Below are 25,265 nucleotides of genomic sequence, written 5' to 3'. Positions count from 1 at the left end.
TTTTAGTAACCTCATTTTAAAATATTTTGTATTATAAAGAAAAATAAACTCTTCAAAGTCATCATCCCCTCTTATAGCCTTGTATTCATTCCACTTTCTTCAAACTTTTGTTTCCAAAGCCTTCTTCTCCCTTCTAAACTTCCAACCAGACTTTTGGAGTCTTCTCTATAAGTATGTATAACGAAGTAAGACCCATTTTGATTTTTAAAACAACAAATATTGGAGATAAATATTAAGACCCATTTTGATTTTTAAAACAACAAATATTGGAGATAAATATTGTACAAACAATTCTTTAAGATATTGTACAATTTTTTGTCATGTACTACAGGTATTTGGTGGACAGTTCACAACACAATTAAAATAATGTGAAATTACAACAATATTTTTCATGATTTTCTTTGGATAGACAAAATGTTTCTAACTAGTTGTTAGATTTGTTTTTTCCTTCTTCACAATAATTTGAATTCGAGACCTCCAACACATCTAAGAATTAGTTCAAAACCCATTGATCCCATCCCCTCGAAGTTTGAACTCGAATCCTCAAACTCATTCAACCGTTAAATCAAATCAATTGAACTATTCATTATAAAAGAGAGCAAAGATAAAGAGAAGAGATATCTTGGAAACTCAACAAGGACACACATGGAAGCTGAAATTACTCAAGATCGGATGAGTTTATTCAACCGTGATTCTCTTTACTTCAAGGGACTGGCATTGGAAGAAACTGTGTCCCTCAGTTGTAGGTTCCTTATCTTATCCAATAGTGCACTAGGTACGATCGTGTTTTGGGTTTAAGCTGCACTAAAATTTGCATGAATAAAAAAACAAAAAGATAAAAAAAAAATGACATCCACGTTTATTAGCATATTTTCCAATCATTACAATTATCCTTATTTGATACGAGTGCACATACATATCCACGTTTTACACGAGGCTTAAGGTGAAAATGACATAACATATATATTTTTTGTTGATTATATAGAAAAGTTTATATGGGAAAAGAGTGGAATATTATTACGATGAATGCTAGCAACACTCAATTTTCAACATCTTTTCTATTGCTTTGATACCGCCCATACCGGTATATCCCACCATTTTGTGTGGTTTCTATTTTCAAAGTATATATAGAAAAGTTTATATGGGAAAAGAGTGGAATATTATTACGATGAATGTTAGCAACACTCAATTTTCAACATCCTTTCTATTGCTTTGATACTGGTATATCCCACCATTTTGTGTAGTTTCTATCTTCAAAGTATAGATCCACAATGATTTAAACCAATAAGAGAGTAAGTATTAAATAAAGTGATCAAAAGAGAGTGTTGATATTGCGGATGATTTAAACTTTAAAGTTTAGCAAGCGCTGGTTGAACTTATGACATTGCGGATGAATTAAATTCTTACTAAGAGCATCGACATTGGTAGGGTCTTTACCATTTAAGACCCGATATCTAATAGGTACCCTCATTGTGGAAAAGAAAAATTGGGGGTCTATTAAGACTCAGGGTCTAACTTAAGACCCCCAATCTTAAATGGACCCCACACCACTTTTCAATAAAATAATAATTATTTGAGTTGTTTTTGTTGCTTTTCATTAATAAATAGTTATTGGTGGGATTCATTTAGACATTTTGATAGAGGATCTTCATTGAATTGGTTGAGTACCTATTAGGTACTATTATTAAAAAATAAAAAAAAAAGTGATGTGTCCATATGAGACCCGTTTAAGACCTCAAATGTGAGGGTCTCCATTGTGGATGCTCTAACTGAGTCAATATTCATTAACAACCTTTTGAAATCCGCTCCCATATTACTCAAATATCAAATACTTTATCTGTTTCAAAATACATGTCCAAGTCAACCACTTCACACATGCCAATGCACAATTTTGACCGTTAATATCTTTAATTATCCGAAGTAAAAAAATTATAAAATTTCAAGATTTTGAAAATATTTGTAGAGACAAATCAAACAACATCTTACATGCTAATATTTGTATTTATACATTAGTTAAAAAATATGGTCAAAATAAATCAAGCGAATAGTGCAGATTGCAAAAACCGAACATATATTTGAAAACGGAGAAATATGATATAAGAATTTCATAAAGTCTTCTGGAGAATAACAAAATCAATTGCCTAGTTCTTTTTTCCCTTATTTTTCTTGGATTTTACCCTCTTTTCAAAAAAGACTTTAATTTTGACAAATTGAAGACCTTCTTGGATTTCATAAACTAAATATTCCCTCCATCTTACAATTATTGTTTCTTTTATATTTTTTCTTTTTTTCAAAATAATTGTCACTTTGCAATACTAATGCAATATTTATTATTATTTTCCACTATTATATCTTTATTTATTGAATTTCATCGAATTTAACTACCCCACTAACTACAGTTAATAAGAATATTTTAGTAGATGTCAGTACTAATTTTACTATTGAAATCGACACAATGAATTATTTCATTTATAATCATGCACAAACCTTAAACGACTAATATTATGAGACGGATGCGTATTTGTTTCAATTTTGAAAGTGTCAAAATTGATTTTAGAGATTGCATCATGTTTGAAAAATTGAAATGAAAATTAATTTTATTAATAGAATTGATACCACTAAAAACTTAAATTTAGAGTTTTTACCTTTTTGACTTGATTTTAGTCTAAAATTAATTAAAAAAATCCACTTTTATCTGAAATGAATTTTAAAACAACAGTTGGTTGGTTGAAAGTTAATTTATAAACTCATTTGTTTAACCGCTTTGTTGAAATCCAACCACCATAAATTTAAATTACAAAAATGGTGATTCGCTCATCGACTCATTTGTTCAAGTCCAACCACCATTTCTTCTTCTTCTTCTTCTTCTTCTTCTACAAAGTGAAATGTCAACGATTCCCTTCACTTCCAAATGCAACAACTATACTTCTTCAACCTTCTTCTCCTATTCTCTTCCTCTCCTCTTTCCTCGCCACAGCTTCACCACTTCTATCAACCTTTCTCGAACTCGTATCTTTTGCCAATCTCAATCCAAGGTAACTAACTATCTTCACTTCCAAAAACATTCATGCTTCAATATTTTAGGGAAACATACTTTTTCATCCAAGTTCAGTTTATGAGTTCAAGTGGTTAACGAGTTCCACGAAAATGATAGTTCTTCTGGAGAACCAGAGTTCGATTCGTGGATGGAACAATTTTGATCAAACTTTACTTAACCGTTGTCCATTCCCCTTACCACCTGAGGGTTAACACAAAAAAAATAAAAAAAAATTAATAGATCGTAGGATACTCTTTAACTAACTGATAAGTGGTTGTTTAGTTTGACCATGTAAGAATCTGTTAGAGTTTGTTAGATTCTAACTAACTCATGCTGATGTGGTACCTTTACTGTACATGTATAAATACATCACTGTACACTCATCTATGTGTATTTTAATTTTCATTTTTCATTCAATTCTATAGAATGAGTTTTATCTCAAACAGTTTCTCTATTATAGATAAGAAGGTTCTCCCCTTTATTAGAAAGTTCATTGCTTTCTGGTAATGATGGTGTCGTCTCGGATGAGTGGAAAACAGTTCCTGATATTTGGAGAAGTTCTGCTGAGAAGTATGGTGATAAAATTGCTCTCATAGATCCATATCATGATCCTCCTTCAACTATGACTTACAAACAGGTTTGGTTTGTTTCTTTCCAACTAATTTTACCATGTGAATTAGAAGATTTATTGAAGGACTGCAAACAATTTTCAAATTATTTATATTTTTACGAGCTTGAGGTAGACAGTGAATGTATTGGTTTCTATGTTTAATTGTGTAAGAAACTTATCATTTGAAATGTCATTCAGTTGTATGCTATGTAATTTATTGTATCTTTCTTATCCAATATTTAGTTGGAGGATGCAATATTGGACTTTGCTGAGGGCTTGAGAGTTATTGGAGTAAGTCCCAATGAAAAGATTGCGCTTTTTGCTGATAATTCTTGTCGCTGGCTTGTGGCAGATCAAGGTGTGCCAAGCTTTATTTATTATTTATGACTTTACATAAATAGTCAGAGTTTATCGTTTATCCGTTCTCGGTGTATTGCGTATGGGAAATTGCTAGCCGCAGAATTTGCATGTGCACACATGGTTCCAACTTTCACAAACTAGAAACCACAAAAATTCAATATTGGTTTTTGTTTTTAAAAGTTTCAAAACTTAAAACTAACAAGTAAACTGAACAAGGCCTCTGCTTTTGTTGTCATATTTTATTCTTTTGAAGGAAATGGTAAGCAAAATCTTTTGCAGTTAGACTTCATTTTATCTACACTGCAAAGGCAAACATTTTATATTTCCTGTGTTTATCTCATACCCAGATCTATGATCATCATATTAGTGTATAATGTACTCACAATAATTACATGCCTGTGAGGCGTGTACATGCACAATTACTTTGCTTTGTTTGAGTTTTTTTTATCTAGAGAACCAAAGCTGATGGGAAGTGTGAATACAGTTGTGAATAGCAATAGTCCTACCCTATACTGTGGTGTCAATTATTTAAAATAACTCTAATGTGTGCTTGTAATAATTATCTACAGTAGTGTTTTTTTTTAATCGTGTCCATGCATGTTTTTAGTCTAGGTATGATGGCAACCGGAGCAATCAATGTTGTTAGGGGTTCAAGGTCATCAATTGAAGAACTGCTGCAAATATACAACCACTCTGAAAGGTTTAAAGAATACCATTCAAACAGCTTGTATCTAGTGTATACTTGGCGCTTGCACAATTCCTACTCTTGCATTTGAAATATTATTTTTCACTCTGATTATTACTTTCACCATGCCTTTCAGATTTTGTTGAGAAATATCAATTGTCCGTTTTCTGTATTAGATAATTATACGCACTTACAACTAAAAGTTTGAGATGGATCACCTTTGTCGTGATAAAGTTTAGGGAACTGATGAGAAATGCATCTATGTTTACTTATACTCTTTTATGGGCTGTAGAAATGGTTAAGTTTTGATATTTTTCACCCGTCATAGGTTGAAACTCAAACCATTTCTGTCCCCTTGTTTTCATATTATAATTTTGTAGTTATATTCCACCATCCCGCGTTGTTTCTCTTGTCCACTTTTACATATGAAAGGCCAAAGGGCTCACTTTAGATTTTTGTAACAAAATCTTCATTAGCTTGATCGTGTTAAGCTCAACATCTTTTTGTACGCATTTATATTAATTTAGCTTTTCTTTTAAAAAAATATCAACCAACATTTGCTTATAAAATGTTCTCTTAGAAATAATGTTAAAGTATATGAAAGAAAATAATATCACTGGAACGTGTAAATTGGTTTACATAGTAAAATGTCATATCTACAAGGACTTTGGATTGGGTGCTGCCTTTACTAGGGTGGTATAGTTTAGAGGAATGACCTGTCACCTGTGTTGAAATATTTAACTTCAATAATTGAAATCTACCTAAAATAGTAATAATAATAAGTGTCTCTCAATTACGTTAGAGGCTTTGAGTACACATGAATGTTACAAAAACACATTCTTTGACTAAGATGTTGTGTTTCAATAGCCATGTTTTCTTACATATTTTTAAGTGCATGATCTATATTGATTATTCAATAGAATAGTTGCTCACTTCTGCAATTGTTATTTAGCATTGCACTAGCTGTGGATAATCCAGAAATGTTTAATCGGATTGCAAAAGCGTTTGATTTGAAGGCTTCAATGAGATTTGTTATTCTGCTGTGGGGAGAAAAATCATGCCTGGTCAATGAAGGAAGCAAGGAAGTGCCAATTTTTACATTCACGGAAATCATGCATTTGGGACGAGGGAGCCGCAGGTTGTTTGAATCCCATGATGCTAGTATGTCACCTGGATCTTCTCTACAAGTTCAGTTTATGTGTATATTTAAGAACTGGTACCTTTTGTTAATCGTGTGTGAGTGTGTGTAAGAATTACTACTAGTGGGAGGATGTCTCCGTAACAAAATCCAAAAGAAAACGGATGGGCTTAATATGTGGTAAGATTTCCGGACCTTAAATGCAAATCTGCGATAAGAATGACCACGTAGAAGCCAAAAATGGAACTGTGTCCCAATTGAGATATGCCTATTCCTGTTCTTTTTAAAAATTCTTTTCTTTATTTATTCATTTGTTTTGTAAAGGAGATTACATATTGCTCATTATCTTAATCATCAAAAACAGCAGTAACCGGGTACTCTACAACTCATCTACAATGTGATTACAGGGAAGCACTATGTGTTTGAAGCAATAAAATCTGATGACATTGCTACTCTTGTATACACAAGTGGTACTACTGGAAATCCAAAAGGTGTTATGCTAACCCATCAGAATCTTTTGCATCAGGTTTGCAATCTTTCATAAAGTTTACTGTGACAACTTAGGTAATGGTTCTTTCAATAAGCCATGATGATTTTTATAATATATATATATATATATATATATATATATATATATATATATATATATATATATTGTGGAAAGATTATGAACTGTTTAAGCACTATTAATTGTGGAAAGATTAATCGGAGCTTGATTCTTGTCTTTTAAGTTTGAACATAGCACTGATACTGCATATCATGTCTAAATGAATTTCTAGATTAAATTTTATTCGGACATTGTACCTGCTGAAGTTGGGGATAGATTTCTAAGTATGCTGCCTCCTTGGCATGCATATGAAAGAGCTTGTGAGTATTTCATTTTTTCATGCGGTGTTGACCAAGTATATACAACTGTGAGAAACTTGAAGGTATTATTACTTTAATCATATTTTTCATCTATTATGATATGTCTAAAGAACAGAATTACCTCATTTTTTCGATATGTTGTACTTTTTTGTTCTAGGATGATTTGGAGCGTTACCAGCCGCATTACTTGATTTCTGTTCCTTTAGTTTATGAATCGTTGTACAGGTATCTTTTTTTCCCAGGAATTGTATGGATATATTTCATTGTATTTAATGCCACTCGTGAATTGCATTCATTGTTTTTCTTGATTCCTCTGTAGTGGGATCCAGAGGCAGATTTCTACGAGCTCCCTTGTTAGAAAGCTTGTTGCACTGACATTCATCAGGGTCAGCTTAGGGTACATGGAATGTAAGCGGATTTATGAGGTCTGGTTTTCAACTCTTTAAATAAGTTTTAACAACATTCCCAAAATCATTATTCTTTGCTTTCTATCTATTCTGTTCGTCTATGCTTTAGGAAAACCTTTTTTACACAATTACTTTGTTTAAAAGGAAGAAGAAAACAATAGGGGTTGGCTAATGGGATAATTCAAAGAACGCAGACAAATGTGGGTGGGACTGCATTTTGCTGTTGTTACGTGATATGGGCAACTAGTGTGTGTGTCACGACAAATTGGATCTATTTGGAAATATGGTCATACCTGATACCTCGTAGGAATAAACATAGGAAACCCAACCAATCAATTTCCCAAACCTATCACATTATCAAATATTCAATTTCTCTGGTTACTACTCACACACTTCAATTTCTCTGCAATACCACTTTTTTCCATTAGGTTAAACAGGTATATAGTAATTTTAATTCTGGCCGAAGATGATAAACTTTGAAAATGTTTACAGGGTAAATGTTTAACCAAGAACCAGAAGTCGCCTTCGTATCTCTATGCAATGTTGGATTGGCTAGGGGCAAGAATTATTGCCACAATATTATTTCCAATTCATATGCTGGCAAAGAAACTTGTCTACAGTAAAATCCATTCAGCTATTGGATTCTCTAAGGTCTTGTATTCTTTACTATGCTTTGTTGTTAAGTTTAATATTTTTGTTTCGTCTTCTCTGTGATAGGCCATACTGACTCACTGTCTATGACTTCGGAAAAAGCTTAGTCTTAATTACCAAGCTTATTTCCATATTAAAAATCATTTCCTGTTTATTAGTACGTTCCCAAATTAATTCGAAAATGTTGTTGGGATGCAATCAATGAGCAACCCCTTATTGATTTTATTAACCTCTTGATCGGATAATTATTCTTATAGCAAGAAATTTTTTGCCAGTAATTATTCTGCTGCAGTTTAGCAGAAAGTTTATTCATATTTTTCTGTCAATTGTTTTGCTGCTATAACATTTTCAACCATGTTGCTTCTCGTAGTTATTTCTATGTAAATGAACTTTGTAAAGTCTGGCAAGACTTATATGAAGCTTATATTTCAAAAATAACTTTAAGAAGGCCTGTGTGTGGTAGTAATGCATATGTTGTCAATAGAGGGAACCTTCAAGATGAAGGTTTTGGTTGTGATGCTATTCTGACTGCACTATAAAAAAACACCTTTATTAGTCTTCTTGGCTGAGATCAACTTCTCTTCTACTATGGTGCGATCTTTTTTTGGCTGCAACAGAAGAAGTAAAAAATGTAATGTGTAGAAGACAGACGTGGCCATGGTACTGTCCCTTTGGTTAGATAATAAGAAAGGAGTTTTCAAGAGACTGTTTAGACAATCCAAGCATAAGTAGACATTGATTCTAGTTTTGGAAAGGATCAAGAAACCAATGTGCAAATTGTAGTTAGATAATTATAAGTTAATTGTCTCTCAGTTTCCTCTTTTTTGTTGTTGTAGAAAATGATGAACTCTTAATTGTTCATCCAAAGAATCAGAGCCAGAAGAAAAATCTATCCTGGAATTTTCTGATAATACCTCTATTGGAATTGCATTCACGTCAATTACACAAGAAAGATAGCACCCTATATATACAAGGAAGTGGCTAATAAAATAAAAGGATAACAGCTGGTAAACAATATATAACAGAATTAACATCTAACTAAATAGTTAAACTGATAAAAATAACCGACGGAGTAGTTAGGAGCAAGTCAAAGTATAGGTAACAGTTGTATTGTAGTTATACTCTTTCCTGTCGTCCTTGTGAGCTTAACTCAGTTGGTATGGACAATGCATAATATATGCAAGGTCCGGGGTTCAAACCCCGGCCACCACCAAAAAAAAAAAAAAACACTCTTTCCTGTCCTTTTTTTTGGGATTATTTGGGATTCTTATTATACATTATATTCTTCATATACATGTATATTAGGGAATTCCCTTCAATATCCCTCTTATCTGATGGTATAATGTATTCTCTTAAACTGTACTACATACCATATGATTTTAGAAGTGGATCACTTCTATGCTCATGATAAGCAAAACCTTTTGGATCTCTGCAGGCTGGAATAAGTGGTGGTGGTAGCTTACCTTCTCACGTCGATAGGTTTTTCGAGGTTTGATACTTCTCACGTTTGTTACTCTCAAGCAGGAATTGTATTTCTGGCATTCTTCTCACATTTTCTTAATCATATATGCAGGCAATTGGTGTGACATTGCAGAACGGATATGGTTTAACAGAAACTTCACCAGTTATTGCTGCTCGACGACTTAGTTGTAATGTAAGCCATATATTATAAACTGCATGATATCATGCCAAGTACCATTATTTTAAACATAAATGTTTTTCCTTTCCTTTCGGCAACTTAAAACTTGTTATTCTACTGATAATGAGTTATTTAAGCAAGTTTCGAGAACATCAAGAATTTGTGATAACCGTGTAAACTGAATTTGATTATGGCTACATTTGATCTTTCCCATCTGAGTGGCAGTATTTATACATGGTACAAAACCTTCTTGATACTACCAGGTCAGAATAATTAACATTGACAGACACTACTAACTAAAAGTGATTTGTTGAGGACCTTCTCACCAACATTCTACAAGTCAAACTCTTGGTGATTAACATGAGAATGTTGAACCAGATTGTGGCTAAAAGCTACAGCACTCTGATTAGGGGTGTTAAGGGACGGGTTGAGATGAGCTATGTTTGTCCCTCACCTGGTATTAAATGTATTTGGGCCATTGTACTTAATTATTTTTCTTTCTGGAAAAGTTGTCCATTCTACTTAATTTGTTTTTAACAAGCACAGTGTAAACCTTTGTTCTATCTTGAGTTTGGTATTCATAATTACATGGTCTGCATTCTTTAAATTAGTTTTTAAGTTGAGTAGCAAAGAGTGGTGCCTTTTATATGAAAATGTTTCAAATCCAATCTTTTAAAGGTTATCGGATCTGTCGGGCATCCACTTAAGCATACAGAGTTTAAAGTTGTAGATTCTGAAACTGGTGAAGTTCTTCCACCTGGTTATAAGGGAATTTTGAAAGTCAGGGGCCCACAATTGATGAAGGGATACTACAAGGTAATCTATTTTCTCAAAAATGCAAACTTGTTGTCTCTTGTCTCTGCATATATAAATGTGTGTGTGCATGCGTACGAAAGAGAGAAAGAGAGTGCATGTATATGAAAAAGTATATAACATTCTTATTGGACACCTATAGCACATATATTACTTTTATATTTCGGGCTTTCTAAAGTAGCTCTTTTATACTGGTGTTATAGTTTTATTCATTAATAAAGATTTGATTGTCTTCCAAACTTGACAATTGGGACAAGGGATTATAAAAGGCTCATAATCCAGTGCTCTTTTAGTATTCTTGAGACGAAGAGTTTTGTTTGTCATTAACACCTTTTCCCTGATGTACCTACTCGTAACTTGTGTAATGACTATAGAGGTCAAAACTGTTGTTTACTTAAGAGCTCAGATCATATTCATGTCATGGGGTCTTATTGACATATGCTGGATCAAGCTGTGTCAGTTACACTTTACCAAAAAAAAGTTGTGTCAGTTACATATCTCTATTCTTGTATCAGAATCCTTCAGCCACAAATCAGGCCATAGACAAGGATGGCTGGCTGAATACTGGTGACATAGGTTGGATTGCTGCCTACCATTCATCTGGACGGAGTCGTAATTGTGGCGGTGTGATTGTTGTTGAAGGTCGTGCTAAAGACACCATTGTGCTTTCATCAGGTAGAACAGAAGTTTGTGTTTGCTGATCTTTGAATCCTATTAGTAATATTCCTCCCTTTCGGTATGTTTGTTTAAAGAAATAGGATGAGGCAGAATGTGTTATTCATATTGATGCTCAAAGGCTGATTTATATACACAATGTACAGCTTGTCCTACATCAGGGTAATTACACCAAATCCCTGGAAATCATCTAAAGAGGGAAATATAATTGAAAGCAATTGAAACCAAATAATTACACCTTAAAGACAGTAAATGAGTATCAACTAAATTAGTCTCAAATATTATTCTAATATTGTTTATTAATAGAAAGCACACATAACATAACACAAACATACAGAAAGGGAGGAGACATTACTTATCGGGACAATGGGCACTTCCGGATTGATCCAAAAAAAGAAATGGACACTTCCGGTAAAAGTAACCTTGTCACTTGTAACTAATGGATTTCTTAGCTGTCATGTGTCTACTGTCTACGAGGATCTTTTACGATCATCACTCCATTTTTTGACCCTTAATTGCAACAATGCTTTTTTATCTCTGCACAAAAAGGGTGGTGATAATCATTTTGCCTTATGTGTTTCAATAAGAGAAGGTGAAAATGTTGAACCGGTAGAACTTGAAGAAGCTGCGATGAGGAGTAGTCTCATACAACAAATTGTTGTCATTGGCCAGGTTAATTTAAATTTTGACGTCTTTAAATTTTTTTGGTTCAAGGCCTACATACAAACTGTATAAAAAATATTGCAAAATGCAATAATTTCACTTATTTGGACATATAGGATAAGCGACGTCTAGGAGCTGTAGTTGTTCCCAACAAAGAAGTCTTAAAGGCAGCAAGGGAATTGTCAATTATAGATTCCAATAGTTCAGATCTCAGTCAGGAAAATGTGACCAGTCTGATATATAATGAATTAAGGACCTGGTAAGTCCTTGTCACTCTTCTGTTTGTGTTTACAAGGAAGAGCAGTTTTTTATTATAATGGTTAATATTAGCTTAAGTTGAAGTTTATGAGAATGGAAGAGAATATTATTTTTTACCTCTAATTAAATTATTGTGAGTGATCCAGAAGTCCTAGCTCAACTGGCAAAATGTCGAAATTGTTAGGCCGGATGCTATGACCGGGGTTCGAACCCCGGTTCCTCCACTTGTGTGTGTGAGTTTATAATGGCTTTGCCATTTCGTCTATCTACCAAAGAAAAAAAAAAATTATTGTGAGTGAAATTCAGTACATGGTCAGGGGTGTCACGAATGGGAAACATATCAAATATTTTCTATCTGAAAATTGAATCTCTCCCCCATTATCATGCAGGACGTCCGAGTTTCCATTTCAAATTGGGCCAATCCTTCTCGTAAATGATCCCTTCACGGTTAGACTTAACAGATTTGATTCTTTGTATTATTTCCATTGACATATTTGGTTAACGTTTTACTATAATGACAGATTGATAATGGGCTAATGACACCCACAATGAAAATTCGAAGGGATAGAATTATGGCTCAATACAAGGAGCAAATAGAGAATCTATACAAGTAATCTTTCCTAATGCCAATGGTATGGCTACAAATAGTTAAGACTCAACACAGAAACCAAATGGAGAATCTATACAAGCAAACTCTCCTCATGCTAATGGCATGCACAATAGAGTTTTGGCTGTAGATAGTAGCAAAATCCTTAATCCTTGTTCCTGTCTGTCATTCCTTTTGTTATTATATTTTCTTAGAGAATGTAAATACTGTTCGCTTTCATTAATAAAAGATTTTGTGCCAATGCATTATGTTATTACAGGACGGAAATGACTGTTTTCTTCTTTTGAAGTTGGCATGTCAAGTTAGCTTGAACTAATTAGCATCAACGTAGTTAAATGTATGTCTGTCAAGCTGAAGATTTTAGTTAGAATTGTTCAAATAAATGAGTCAAACCTGAGTAATTCATTTTTTTTTTAAGTCAAATCTAAACTTCAATCACTCTGCTTGGCTCATTTGCGCTCCTAATTGTTTGAAAGCAATTTCTGTGTTCTTTTTTTTGTTTGTCAAAATTCTGCATTTGAAAACTAGCAACTGGAATGAAAACAAAACACAATAATTGTCTTCTAGAATTGATGGTGGGGAGGGGATGGAAAACCATTAGGCGAAAGGGATTTGAGTAATTCTAAATAGAGAAAAGGGAGAGAGGTTATGTAACATTTACAGCATGTGATTTTGGGTTCTATCGTTTTCAATTACTTAAACCAACTCTTGACATCGATGGTCTGTTTGCTAAAATGATGTGATTAGCAGCCCTTCCAACTCTTGGCAATTTTTTTAATACAGAAAGGAGTAATGAATATTAGCAGCCCTTCCAACTGGGTAGCAAGTATTAGCAGCCCTTTATGGATCACAATTTTTTATTTAGATTTTGTTAGATGAACTGATTTAGATCATGATTATGGCAACCATAAATTTTTTGATAGCAATGCCAATTAGCAGCCCCTTCCAAGGGTTTAAGATGTTTGAGTCTCTTTCCATTGAGACCAACCACATGTTATTGCAGCAATAAATTTAAGATTGTTATCAAAATCTCATAAACGGCAAACAAGTCTTCAACAAAGCCTAAGAGAATTAAAAACGTTTAACTATCATAAAGTAGAAACATACGGAGAATGAAAAATGGTTTAATTAGCATGGAGTGGAAGTATGTAAATAATGAAAATCACTTGGTGCTTGTTTGGTATCACGTCTAATAGCCTCAAAAGCCAGTTTGCTTTTTGAAACGCTGTTTCAACATACTTTTGATGTTTGGATGGGTTTCAGAATCAATTCTCTGAAACGCGGGTTTGGCCCCAAACGTGGGTTTTCTCAAAGCTACAAATTGAAGCTTTCACGGCAAAGCAAAATCGAATCAAACAATTTGTTTTTCAATGACATGTAAATTTACATAATTACACATTAACAACTTTCTTCTTCACAAACACACATCTTCGATACAGATCTATCTTCCCCTCTGTGAGCTTGAGGCCAATCAGACCAGTACTGAGTGATGGAGAAATGGTAGGATGGAAGAAAAATAGTGAGATGGGGAAGAAGAAAGGTTAGAAGCGTAAGGAACACGTGATTTCTAGAGTGACATAAATTGGAGTTTTTTTTTTATCTATTGGGTTGGGTTGTGTTCCAATATTTTGGATTGATAATATCGTTTGATGCTGTGTATTTTCACACCCTTGAAATTTTTTTATATTGTATTAAAAATAACCAAGTTGATAAAAAATATATTTTTTAAAAAATCTTATAAATTTTCTAAAAAAAAAAGATTTTTATAAACTGATATATATATATATATATATATCCATTTATTTTAAAATAAAATTTTGAACCAATAAAAATCCATTTATGATTTTAGATAAGTTCAAATAAGTATCTAAAATAAGAATGGGATGTTTAGTTTTAAATACAATTAAAAGGATAATTTTGTCATTTTACATTCAAAATTAATTTTGATTCAAACTATCCAAACGAAATCAACTCATAAGAATCACTTTCAAACAAGTGTATCCAAACATAATCAATTCACCTCAAACCCACTTTTAACCAAAATCAATTCTCTCAAATTCAATTCTATCAAAATCAATTCTCGTCACCGCCATACCAAACACACACTTAATCTTCTATGGTTGGTGTAAAACATCAATTAAGCGTTTTACTTGAGGAGAAAACTTAGGTACAATTCATTAGGTGTTTTTCGTATGGTTCTTAACTAAAAATACATATTTTTTGTATATAACAAACTTTAAGAAAATTATGGATTTAAGAAAATTATGAATTTGAAGAAAATCATACGATAATGAATTGTACCCAAGTTTTCTCAACCATAAATAAATGGAAGAGATCCGTGCAAGAAAGAATTCAGAGGTCGATGTCCAAAGTCCAAACAAAACAAATTGGAACCGAAATGGACGGTTCAAAATTGAAGGAAAAAAAAAAAGGATAATTATGTAAAGGTGTTTTCACATAGACATGAAACAAGGAAGATAAAAGAAAAATATATAGAATTAGAATCATCTCCCGACAATTTTTTTTTTTATAGAAAGTTTGATTTTATGATTCATTGTCCAAAAAAATGATAGTGTAGGAATCATCTGAAAATCGATGTATGGTACACTAATGAACTTGTGCAAGAGAGTAAAAAAAAAACTACCTCTGTACAATATACAAAAAATGTTAAAATCCCTTTGTAAACTTGTGCATGAGTTTTAGTGCATCATATCGAAGGAAAAAAAAACTACCTTATATACAATATTGAACCAAGCTTAATTAAGATTTAAATATATCTAACATACGAGTTGTACTCTCCATAATAAAAATCAACAACGTATGAGTTAGAAATGTACTCTCTCTTTTTAAAAAAAAAAATCAGCAAAATTTGACACATCTCACGGTTGTAATAAAATGCAAGCAAAAATAAACTCTTTTAATCATCTTTAGTGATACAGTATAAAAAAATGTCCTTAAAAGATAATGATTTTTGTTATAGAATTTAATAAAATGAGGGATAATTTAGATAATGATGTTTAAGTTTTAATTTTAAATGAGATTAATAAGAGTAAATGTGAATAATTATCTTAACAAGTTTGGAAGTAGTTAATTTTGTTACCGGTGAAGTCTAAATTTCTTTATGAAAATTTAAGGAACTAGATCATCTCATGTGTGATCTTCAAATTATAAAGTAATGTATAATTTCTAACCATTCAAAATAAAAAGAAAAAAAAATATCATTTCGATGTTTTATATGTTTCTCTCTCATTTTTAATAGTGAGACACTCATAAAAATTACACCTAAGATCTATTTTTGGAAAAGGAAAATGCTATGACACTTTTTTTTTTTTCTTTAACAATATTCTCTAACATCCACTATTTTATTAGATGAAATTTATGTGAGTATCATATCTTAAAAATGGACTTTCCATAAAATGGTGAAACTCTGATTAATTTCACTCAATAGTAGAGTTGAGTTGAAAAGAGATTTGAAAAAGAGTGATGTAAGCATTTATCTTTCTAAAATTTAGGATTATTTTGATGGCAATTGTAATAATAAATGACCGTGCCACCATGTAAGGGCGATATCTACATTACAATTCTTCCCACACTGAATATTTCTTTTTCAAAAAATTAATGGAAACCGATTTAACGTTTTCTTGAAAAATTCAAGAATAAATAGTATATACTATAATAAATAATAAATGATTTACAAATTTCAACAGTTACACAGATTGGACCCTCATCATGCACCAAAAACTGACATAAATATAAGTTGGACCAAACTACTTTTCTCATTCTCGCTACTACTTGTTCATATTAACAATAATATCTCTTACGTTCTCTGCATTCATTCCATTCCATTATCTCTTCTTCTTCTGCCAAATTCCAATGGCGGGAATTCCTATCACCTCCTCTAACTACAACTATGCTTCTTCCATCCATTCACTTCCTCTCTTCTTTGCTCGCACCAACTTCACCACCACCATCAACATTTCTCCAACCTCTTCTTTTCGCGTCTTTTGCCATACTCAATCCAAGGTAACTTTATAGAAGTTGTGGAAGGGAAAACTATTATTAATAAGACGCAACGCTAATGACCATTTTACAATTGTCTTGTATAAAATTAAAAAGTTAAACTCTTACCACTAATTAAGCTAACACCTCGTACACAACCGCTTCTATGATAAACATGCCTGCAGTATTTCAGGATATGTAATAATTATGTATTGGCATTATATTTGTTGTTAATGTCATATTGGTTAATTTTATCTTACAATTTCCAATCACAAAGTATTGTATATATGCAGACAAAGAAAACGGAGATAAGAAGGTTTTCCCCTTTATTAGAAAGTTCCGGTAATGGTGGTGTGGCTTTAGATGAGTGGAAAGCTGTTCCTGATATTTGGAGAACTTCTGCAGAGAAGTATGGTGATAAAGTAGCTTTGGTAGATCAATATCATGATCCTCCTTCAACTATGACATACAAACAGGTTTTTTTTTCTTACTAGGTTGATAGCATGGAACACGGTTGTATCACTAAATTTACTGTTATTGGGTATGGTTAGAGTAGAGTTTGGTTCAAAGTAGATGATGGAATTCTTTACATGTAGTAGAATGCAATATATATATATATATATATATATATATATATATATATATATATATATATATATATATATATTTATATAACTATTTTTCAGGTTTACTTAGGTAATAAGCATGTCCTATAATATAGAGTAACAGTTTAGAAGAATAAGCACCGGCTTTAATCAATGATCTTTGTGTGGTTTCGTTTGTTTTATTTTAGGAGATATGGTTGAGTTTTATTGGTGGTGGGACATAGATATCAGATAAACATTATCTTACTATGTTGACTCAATTGACTCTTTTTTTGACTTCATGCTCTTAAACCATTGTCTTGTAGAATATGCATGTGGTCCTTTTGAAACTTTGATTATTGAATGTATGTTAAAACTATGTAATTTTGTACGTTAGTCTCAAGATTTATTGATAGGGTAAAGCAATTTCAAATTATTTTAAAGTTTTATGGGCTTGATGACATAATGAATGATTTTTGTTTCAATTTGAATCATCTGTGAAACTTATCTTATGAAATCTCATTCGGTTGTATGTTATATCATATGTCAATTTTTCTTAACAACATTTCAGTTGAAGGATGCAATATTAAACTTTGCTGAGGGGTTGAGAGTTATTGGAGTAAAACCTGATGAGAAAATTGCTCTTTTTGCTGATAACTCGTGTCGCTGGCTTGTAGCAGATCAAGGTGTGCAAAATTTTGTGAATTTATTACCTAAGGTCCTGTTTGGGGTGGTTGCAATTTTTCAGTTTTTGTTAATTTTCAAATGCCAATTCTAAAATAAAACATGTTTGGTTAAAGTGAAACAAAATTAATTCTTAAAAGCATGCAAAGTGGTGATCATATATAGTGGTAGTTATGTCAGTTACAGTTTAATCACATCCATGCTATATTGCTATGTGTTTAGTCTAGGCATGATGGCAATTGGAGCAATCAATGTGGTTAGGGGTTCAAGGTCATCAATTGAAGAACTACTGCAAATATACAACCACTCTGAAAGTGTTGCACTAGCTGTGGACAATCCTGAAATGTATAATCAGATTGCAAAACCATTTTATTTGAAGACCTCAATCAGATTTATTATTCTGCTTTGGGGAGAAAAATCAAGCCTTGTCAATGAAGCAGACAAAGGGGTGCCAATCTATACATTCATGGAAGTCATAAATTTTGGGCGTCAAAGTCGCAGGGCATTGCACACCTCCGATGATGCTAGTATGCCACCTGCACCTTCTCTGTAATATACATTCATACCTATTAGTCTTTCTCTTAATCATCAAAAGGAACAGTAATCAGGTTCACAACAAACTCATCTACAATGTGATTGCAGGAGAACACTATATCTTTGAAACAATAAAATTGGATGACATTGCTACTCTTGTGTACACAAGTGGTACTACTGGAAATCCTAAAGGTGTTATGCTAACCCATCAGAATCTTTTGCATCAGGTTTGATTGCAAATCTGTCATAAACTTTACTGTGGCAATGTTATTTTAGTATTTTCAGACAAGCTATTTGATTTTTAATAGAACTCTTACAAGGCTATAATTCTTGGCTTTTCACATATGGCTATTACGTGTGAATGAATTTCTAGATCAAACACTTATCGGACGTTGTACCTACTACTGAAGCTGGAGATAAATTTCTAAGTATGTTGCCTCCTTGGCATGCATATGAAAGAGCTTGCGAGTATTTAGTTTTCTCACGTGGTCTTGAACATATATACACTACTGTAAGAAACTTGAAGGTATTATTAATCTAATCATTTATTTAAACCTTAACGCACGGTACTGTATGCCATAAAAGAACACTCATGGCTTCATTTGATTAATATCATGTACTTTATTTTGATCTAGGATGATTTGGGACGTTATAAACCACATTTAATGGTTTCTGTTCCTTTAGTTTTTGAAACTTTATACAGGTAACTCCTTTTCTCAGGAATTGTAAGAAGAATATAGTTTGTTCTATTTAATGCCACCAGTGAATAATAACATTTGTTTTTGTTTTTGGTTCCTCTGTAGTGGGATCATGAAGCAGATATCTACAAGCTCACTTGTTAGAAAGCTTGTCGCTCTCACATTCATAAGGGTCAGCTTAGGATACATGGAGTGCAAGCGAATTTATGAGGTCTGGTCATCATCTCTATATTTCATATCTTTCTCAGATTATGATTATTTCCAAATGCTGAACAAAAGAAATTAAAAAAAAATATATCCTAAAAAGATACTTTTTCATAAAATAGTTTGAAACAAACATGTTCTATCATAGTAATTCTATTGTTGACCAATGATAATAAATTTTGTACAATATGTTTATAGGGTAAATGTTTAACCAAGAATCAGAAAGCACCTTCCTATCTCTATGCAATGTTGGATTGGCTATGGGCAAGAATTATGGCTACAATATTATATCCAGTTCATATGCTGGCAAATAAACTGGTCTACAGTAAAATCCGTTCAACTATTGGAATATCAACGGTATTATATTCTGTACTATGCTTTATGGTAAAGTTTTATGATCTTATTTTACTGTCTCATATGTGAAGTCTCGTACTGATTGATCGACTCCATTGAGAGGAAAAACGTTTTGGGAAGAAAATACTACACTCTTCATATTATTTGTGATGAAAAAATAGTTTTCATACTATATACCATAGTGCCATTATTTGTTATTTGGAAATCCATCACTTTTCTGCTGAGGATAAGCAAAACCTTTTGCACTCTGCAGGCTGCAATAAGTGGTGGTGGTAGCTTACCTTCTCATGTTGATAAGTTTTTTGAGGTTTGATTCTTCTCATTTTTGTTATTCTCAAGCAGGAATTTTCTTTTTGGCTATCTTCTAATGTATTTTTTTAAAATACTATACAGGCTATTGGTTTGAATTTGCAGAATGGATATGGTTTAACAGAAACTTCACCGGTTATTGCTGCTCGACGACTTGGTTGTGACGTAAGCAATACACTATAAACTGCATAATATAAGGCCAAGTATCATTAGATTAAAAATATTGTTTTGACCTTCATGTGATAGAGACTTGGGTATTATGGGGTGCTCAGAGTCCCAAATGGTGTAGTATGGGATACTTGGTAGAATATTTAAGTAGCCTGGTTCTTCCTCTTCGATAGCTTGCTTTTAAGGGAGGGTTCCTCAAGAATTGGATACTTCTCACATTAACAGATAGAGATATCATGTTATAAACCGGTTATGTGATGTTGAGTTAAACCTAAAATCTACTATGTGATAAAAATGTAGAGAATAACAATAACAATTACTAGGTTTTATTAAGAAATCAGAAGGGCTAAATGATAGTTCTACTAAATTAGGTGTTGGCATGCCTACTTGATAAATTTTTCTTTTCAAAATGCATCCATCTACTCTGCATCATATGTTAATAACAAACACACTGTACACCTTTCTTCCCGATTCTGTCTAGAGGTTTGTACTCATAATTATTACATAATTTGCATTCTTTAAATTTGAGTCTGCAAATAGCAGTGTTTTAATCTGAAAATTATTCGAATTCTTTCTTTTAAAGGTAATTGGATCTGTGGGGTATCCACTTAAGCATACAGAATTCAAAGTTGTCGATTCTGAAACTGGTGAAGTTCTTCCACCTGGTTCAAAGGGAATTTTGAAAGTCAGGGGCCCACAATTGATGAAGGGGTACTACAAGGTAATATATTCTTAGTCAAAACGCAAGTCTTGTCTTGACATGTACCACTCTTTCTTGACATGTATTATGAAAAAATTGTAACAAATTCGTTGGACACATATTACAGTTATGAAAGCATGCTTATAACTATCATCTTTTAGACTTCCTAAATCAGATCCCTTATAAATACTTGAAGACTGGAACAAGGAATTTTAAAAGGCTCATAAATAATGAAGAATTATGTTTGTTATGTAACACCTTTTCCTTGATGAACAAGCAACTTTTGCGATGGTCGCAGCAGTAAATAATTTTGCTTACTTAGAGCTCACATCACATTCATCGACGGGGTCTTATTTACTCATGCCGGATCAAATTGTGTCACTTACATGTCTTTATTCTTGCATCAGAATCCTTTAGCTACAAATCGGGTCATTGATAGTGATGGCTGGCTAAATACTGGTGACATAGGTTGGATTGCTGCCCACCATTCAACTGGACGGAGTCGTAATTCTGGTGGTGTGATTGTTGTTGAAGGCCGTGCTAAAGACACCATTGTGCTTTCATCAGGTAGAACATAAGTTTGCATATGTTACTTTTCATGTGGTAAATAAGCTGTTTGCTGAATTTCACTAATTGAATCAAATATTTTGCAATTACGGGTTACTTTCCATTTTTCGGACCCTTAATTACAACTATGTTGTTTTATCTCTGCATAAAAAGCCTGTTGCCATTGGTTCTTTCTCCTTATGAAAGTAATAATCATGTGTTTCAACATGAGAAGGTGAAAATGTTGAACCGGGAGAGCTTGAAGAAGCTGCCACGAGGAGTAACCTCATACAACAAATTGTTGTCATTGGTCAGGTGAGTTTAAATCTTGACGGCTTCAAAATTTTATGGTTCAAGGCCTACGTATAATATAAACTGTATAAAAGATATTACAAATGCAATGATTCCACTTATTTGGACATATAGGATAAACGACGTCTAGGAGCTATAATTGTTCCTAACAAAGAAGAAGTCTTAAAGGCAGCAAAGGAATTGTCAATTATAGATTCCAATAGTTCAGATGTCAGTCAGGAAAAAGTGACCAGTCTAATATATAATGAATTAAGGACCTGGTAAGTCCTTGTCACTCTTCTGTTGGTGATTGTGTTTACAAGGAAGGGCAGTTTTTTATTCTAATAGTCAATCGTTAATTAACTTCAGTTAAAAGTTTGTGTGAATGGAAGAGAATTTTTTTTACCTCTAATTAAATTATTGAGTGAAACTAAATACAGGGCCAGGGGTGTTATGAATGGGAAACGGAACAAATATTTTCTATCTGAAAATTGAATCACTTCCTATTATCGTGCAGGACGTCAGGGTTTCCATTTCAAATTGGGCCAATCCTTCTCGTAAATGATCCCTTCACGGTTAGATTGAGCATCATAGTAATGTCCTTCTTTATATTATTTACATAACAGAATTGACATATTTGGTTAATCTTTTACTATATTGACAGATTGATAATGGGCTAATGACACCCACAATGAAAGTTCGAAGGGATAGAGTTGTGGCTCAATACAGGGACCAGATAGAGAATCTATACAAGTAAACTTACCTAATGTCAATGGTATGTTACAAATACTTATAGCTCAACACAGGATCAAATGGAGAACCTATACAAGTAAAATTACCTAATGCCAGTGGCACAATAGACTCGTACTAAGTGATAACAGTTATACCATGACCACAATAGTTAGATTAGTAATAACATTTTATGATTTCTATAGTGACTCTTGTAACCTCTAACTTGTTGTATTGGTTTTTTTTTAGACTCTAGTTATTAATCGTATAATTTGAACTTGTTTTTAAGATATCATATCAAATTCTGTAAACTTATTGAACTTAATTTTCAGAATTAAATTGATTTTAAGATTTTAGAATATTTCTAGTTAGTAATATATATTCATGTTACTTAATATTAACGTTTTGCAAAGTAGAGGCACTCAGTGTTTGGTTCAATTGAATAACAAACAAGGTCCAACAAGTTAGTTACATACCTCAACAAGCAGAAATAAACTAGAAGTTCTACTCAACAAAAGAAAAGGTATTAAATGATAAAAGAGTACTAATTACACTTACCTCATCAATTCTTTTCAAGAAATACTTGAAACATTATGCAGTTCAAGGGGGAAAAATGTAGAAGAATGTCAATACACATTGATATTGATTTCTTGAATCAGAGTAAAGACTTATTCCTAAATTTTGATGATTTACTCAGTCTTTCTTTCTGCGGTGACATATGGAAGCAAATAATATGAACCAGCATGAGCTCTTGCAGACATAAGTTAACACAAATATTGCATAACAGAAGGCCCTTAACATAAACACCATTTTTTAGAACATAAAAACAAGTTAGCACAGGTATCATGTCAAGTTAATAGTACTGGCCATGCATAAGGTTGCATACCCATAATAACATAGGCCAGGTTCTTAGAACATAAAAACACCCAATTTGACGCTGAATAGCATGTAATATGGTGTTCGGCACCTCATGCTAGCATTCTTCATAGTAAGGGCCTCGAGTCAAAGTCAAATCTGTGGAAATTCTCCGAAGTCACCAGAAGTCATTGCATGAACATTTCCCATCCTTAAAATGGTGATATCTTTTGACATCTCGAACATAAATTTCCCTACTTGTTATAGCGCTGATGAGCTTCAGCACAGTGTGACAATCTCCACAAACACGGAGATTTTTAACTATACGTATAGTAGTCCCTGGAACAGCCTTAAGAAGGCCATAGGCCAGAGCCAACCTCTCGCTATGCCAGAAAAGTTGTCTTTCCTTCTCTTGTTGATCCATGTCAAGTAAAACTGAGCTAGTATCAGGAACATAACCCCTTCTCCTCATCTCTGAATCTAATTTCGTCATTAAACCTAGTATTTCATCCTTCATTGGTTGAGATGCCTCTCCGGCATGAAACACCTGAAATTCCCTTCCCAAGTCAACGCAGCTATAACCTGGCACCTTTTTAACTTCCTTGACAGCCATTAACTTCCGAACCATTGAAACATTCTCCCACATACCAGCTCCGGCGTATATATTAGATAACAATATATAGCTGGAAGGGTCTTCTGGTTTTAAATCCAATAGATGATCAGCAATTCTAACTGCCATCTTAGTGTTACCATGGTGCTTACAAGCACTAAGTAAAGCAGCCCAAGTAGGTTCATCAGGTTTGACTGGCATTGTTCTGATCAGATTCTCTGCCTCGTCAAGGTGCCCCGACCGACTAAAAAGATCCAGCAAACAAGTATAGTGCTGCAAAGACGGCCTAATTCCAAAATCTTCAACCATGGACTTGAACAAAGCACGACCCTTGCTAACTAGACCAACATGACTGCAGGCATAGATCAACCCAACAAAAGTCACCTCATTTGGTTTAACACCGGCCAAAACCATATCATCATATAAAGTCAATGCCTCCTCAGCCAGCCCATGCTGAGCAGTGCCAACAATTATTGAAGTCCAAGAAACAACATCCTTTCTTCTCATCTCACAGAATATATACTTCGCAGCAACAACGTCACTGCATTTTGCATACATATCCACAAGTGCATTGCTTATAAACAAGCAAGACTCATATCCAAGGGTTATGACTACACAATGCACCTGTTTTCCAAGCTCCCGAACAGCCGAATTAGCACAAGCACCAACCACACTTGAAAGAACTAAAGGGTCAGCTATACTAACCCCTTCACGCCTCATTTCAACAAACAAGTAAAGCGCATCATTTGCATTCCCACTCTGAACCAACCCAGATATCAAAGCAGTCCAAGCATATAAATTCTTAAACGGAGATTCTCTAAACAGCTCTAAAGCCTCAAGCTTTCGTCCACTTCGTGCATACCCAGATATCATCGCAGTCCAAGAAATCGAACTCAACTCAAAAATCGAATCAAAAACAGCACGCCCATAATCAGGCAACTCAAATTTTGCATACATATCAACAAGAGAAGACTTAACAACATCATCTTCAAAAAAAGGCGAGAGCAAGAAACGAGCATGGAGTTGTTTCCCTAGCTTGACGTGAACACTACCCAAGTTAGCACAAGCCTTGATGAGGGAAGAGAAAACGAAGTGATCCGGCTGCAACCCTTCATGTAAAATGGGGAGTGAGATGGAGAAGGCTTTGTGTGGAAGGTTGGAGAGGTTGCAGGCGGAGAGAACGGTGGCCCAAGCGACGTGATCTTGTTGAGGCAATGCGTCGAACAGTTTGAGTGCATCTTTGAGGAGGCCACATTTGCCATATGCGTCAATGAGAGTTTTGGGGAATGGATGGTGGTGATTGAGACCAGATTTGATGATTTGTGCGTGGAGTTTCTTGGCAATAAATGGATTCTTGCGTCCCAAGGAAAAGAGTTGAGATTTGAGTGCGAGTACAGTGGGAGAGTGAGAGAATGACATTCATCAACGCTGTTATTTTGTCAAGCCGTAAGTTAACCCCTCGGAGTTGGTCGGATGATGTAAGCTTGTAATGTTGGATTTCTTCAATTATTATTCACAAACCCCTCAAACTTTTGAAAATATACATATAGGTTGGTAACTTTGGAATGATTCGAAAGTTAACTCCTTATC

General features: G+C 33.5%; 3 protein-coding genes across 4 annotated transcripts; 2 read left to right on the top strand and 1 right to left on the bottom strand.

The window, feature by feature from the left end:
- The first annotated feature begins 2,813 nt into the window (after positions 1–2,813).
- Positions 2,814–12,698, top strand: LOC11438515 (probable acyl-activating enzyme 16, chloroplastic). The gene is made up of 18 exons (XM_003601652.4): positions 2,814–3,035; positions 3,498–3,674; positions 3,891–4,005; positions 4,620–4,707; positions 5,645–5,853; positions 6,238–6,356; positions 6,610–6,759; positions 6,855–6,922; positions 7,017–7,122; positions 7,597–7,755; positions 9,191–9,244; positions 9,329–9,409; positions 10,073–10,210; positions 10,723–10,882; positions 11,475–11,554; positions 11,662–11,804; positions 12,193–12,250; positions 12,325–12,698. The coding sequence occupies exons 1-18, from the start codon at positions 2,886–2,888 to the stop codon at positions 12,415–12,417; spliced, it is 2,148 nt and encodes a 715-aa protein (XP_003601700.2). The 5' UTR covers positions 2,814–2,885; the 3' UTR covers positions 12,418–12,698.
- A 3,482-nt stretch (positions 12,699–16,180) lies between these two features.
- LOC11429070 (probable acyl-activating enzyme 16, chloroplastic) lies at positions 16,181–22,505 on the top strand. Of its 2 annotated transcripts, XM_003601649.4 has the most exons (17): positions 16,181–16,433; positions 16,703–16,885; positions 17,565–17,679; positions 17,905–18,204; positions 18,320–18,438; positions 18,585–18,737; positions 18,847–18,914; positions 19,015–19,120; positions 19,312–19,470; positions 19,721–19,774; positions 19,861–19,941; positions 20,528–20,665; positions 21,052–21,211; positions 21,426–21,505; positions 21,617–21,762; positions 21,999–22,056; positions 22,146–22,505. In XM_003601649.4, exons 1-17 carry the CDS (start codon positions 16,284–16,286, stop codon positions 22,236–22,238), a joined length of 2,163 nt encoding a protein of 720 aa, XP_003601697.1. In that variant the 5' UTR covers positions 16,181–16,283; the 3' UTR covers positions 22,239–22,505. The 2 variants fall into 2 exon arrangements, with proteins under 2 accessions (XP_003601697.1, XP_024633454.1); XM_024777686.2 differs by lacking the exons at positions 16,181–16,433; positions 16,703–16,885 and having other exon boundaries at positions 17,559–17,679; positions 17,900–18,204.
- A 347-nt stretch (positions 22,506–22,852) lies between these two features.
- Positions 22,853–25,265, bottom strand: LOC11432733 (pentatricopeptide repeat-containing protein At4g14050, mitochondrial). The gene has a single exon (XM_003601648.4). The coding sequence runs from the start codon at positions 25,092–25,094 to the stop codon at positions 23,244–23,246; it is 1,851 nt and encodes a 616-aa protein (XP_003601696.1). The 5' UTR covers positions 25,095–25,265; the 3' UTR covers positions 22,853–23,243.

Source organism: Medicago truncatula, chromosome 3 (genome assembly GCF_003473485.1).
Source record: "Medicago truncatula cultivar Jemalong A17 chromosome 3, MtrunA17r5.0-ANR, whole genome shotgun sequence".
In the NCBI taxonomy this organism is placed as follows: Eukaryota; Viridiplantae; Streptophyta; class Magnoliopsida; order Fabales; family Fabaceae; genus Medicago; species Medicago truncatula.
The sequence above is the reverse complement of the archived record's forward strand: the minus strand, read 5'-3'. Positions and strand labels throughout refer to the sequence as shown.

What these genes read in the sequence shown, in the direction of transcription:
- LOC11438515 (XM_003601652.4), top strand. Translation starts at nt 2,886, where the DNA reads ATGTCAACGATTCCCTTCACTTCCAAATGCAACAACTATACTTCTTCA. An exon ending in CAACTGTGAGAAACTTGAAG is followed by an intron (nt 6,760 to 6,854) that starts GTATTATTACTT and finishes TTTTTGTTCTAG; the next exon opens with GATGATTTGGAGCGTTACCA. An exon ending in TGATGAAGGGATACTACAAG is followed by an intron (nt 10,211 to 10,722) that starts GTAATCTATTTT and finishes TTCTTGTATCAG; the next exon opens with AATCCTTCAGCCACAAATCA.
- LOC11429070 (XM_003601649.4), top strand. Translation starts at nt 16,284, where the DNA reads ATGGCGGGAATTCCTATCACCTCCTCTAACTACAACTATGCTTCTTCC. An exon ending in CAACTATTGGAATATCAACG is followed by an intron (nt 19,471 to 19,720) that starts GTATTATATTCT and finishes TGCACTCTGCAG; the next exon opens with GCTGCAATAAGTGGTGGTGG. An exon ending in CTCGACGACTTGGTTGTGAC is followed by an intron (nt 19,942 to 20,527) that starts GTAAGCAATACA and finishes TTTCTTTTAAAG; the next exon opens with GTAATTGGATCTGTGGGGTA.
- LOC11432733 (XM_003601648.4), bottom strand. Translation starts at nt 25,094, where the DNA reads ATGTCATTCTCTCACTCTCCCACTGTACTCGCACTCAAATCTCAACTC.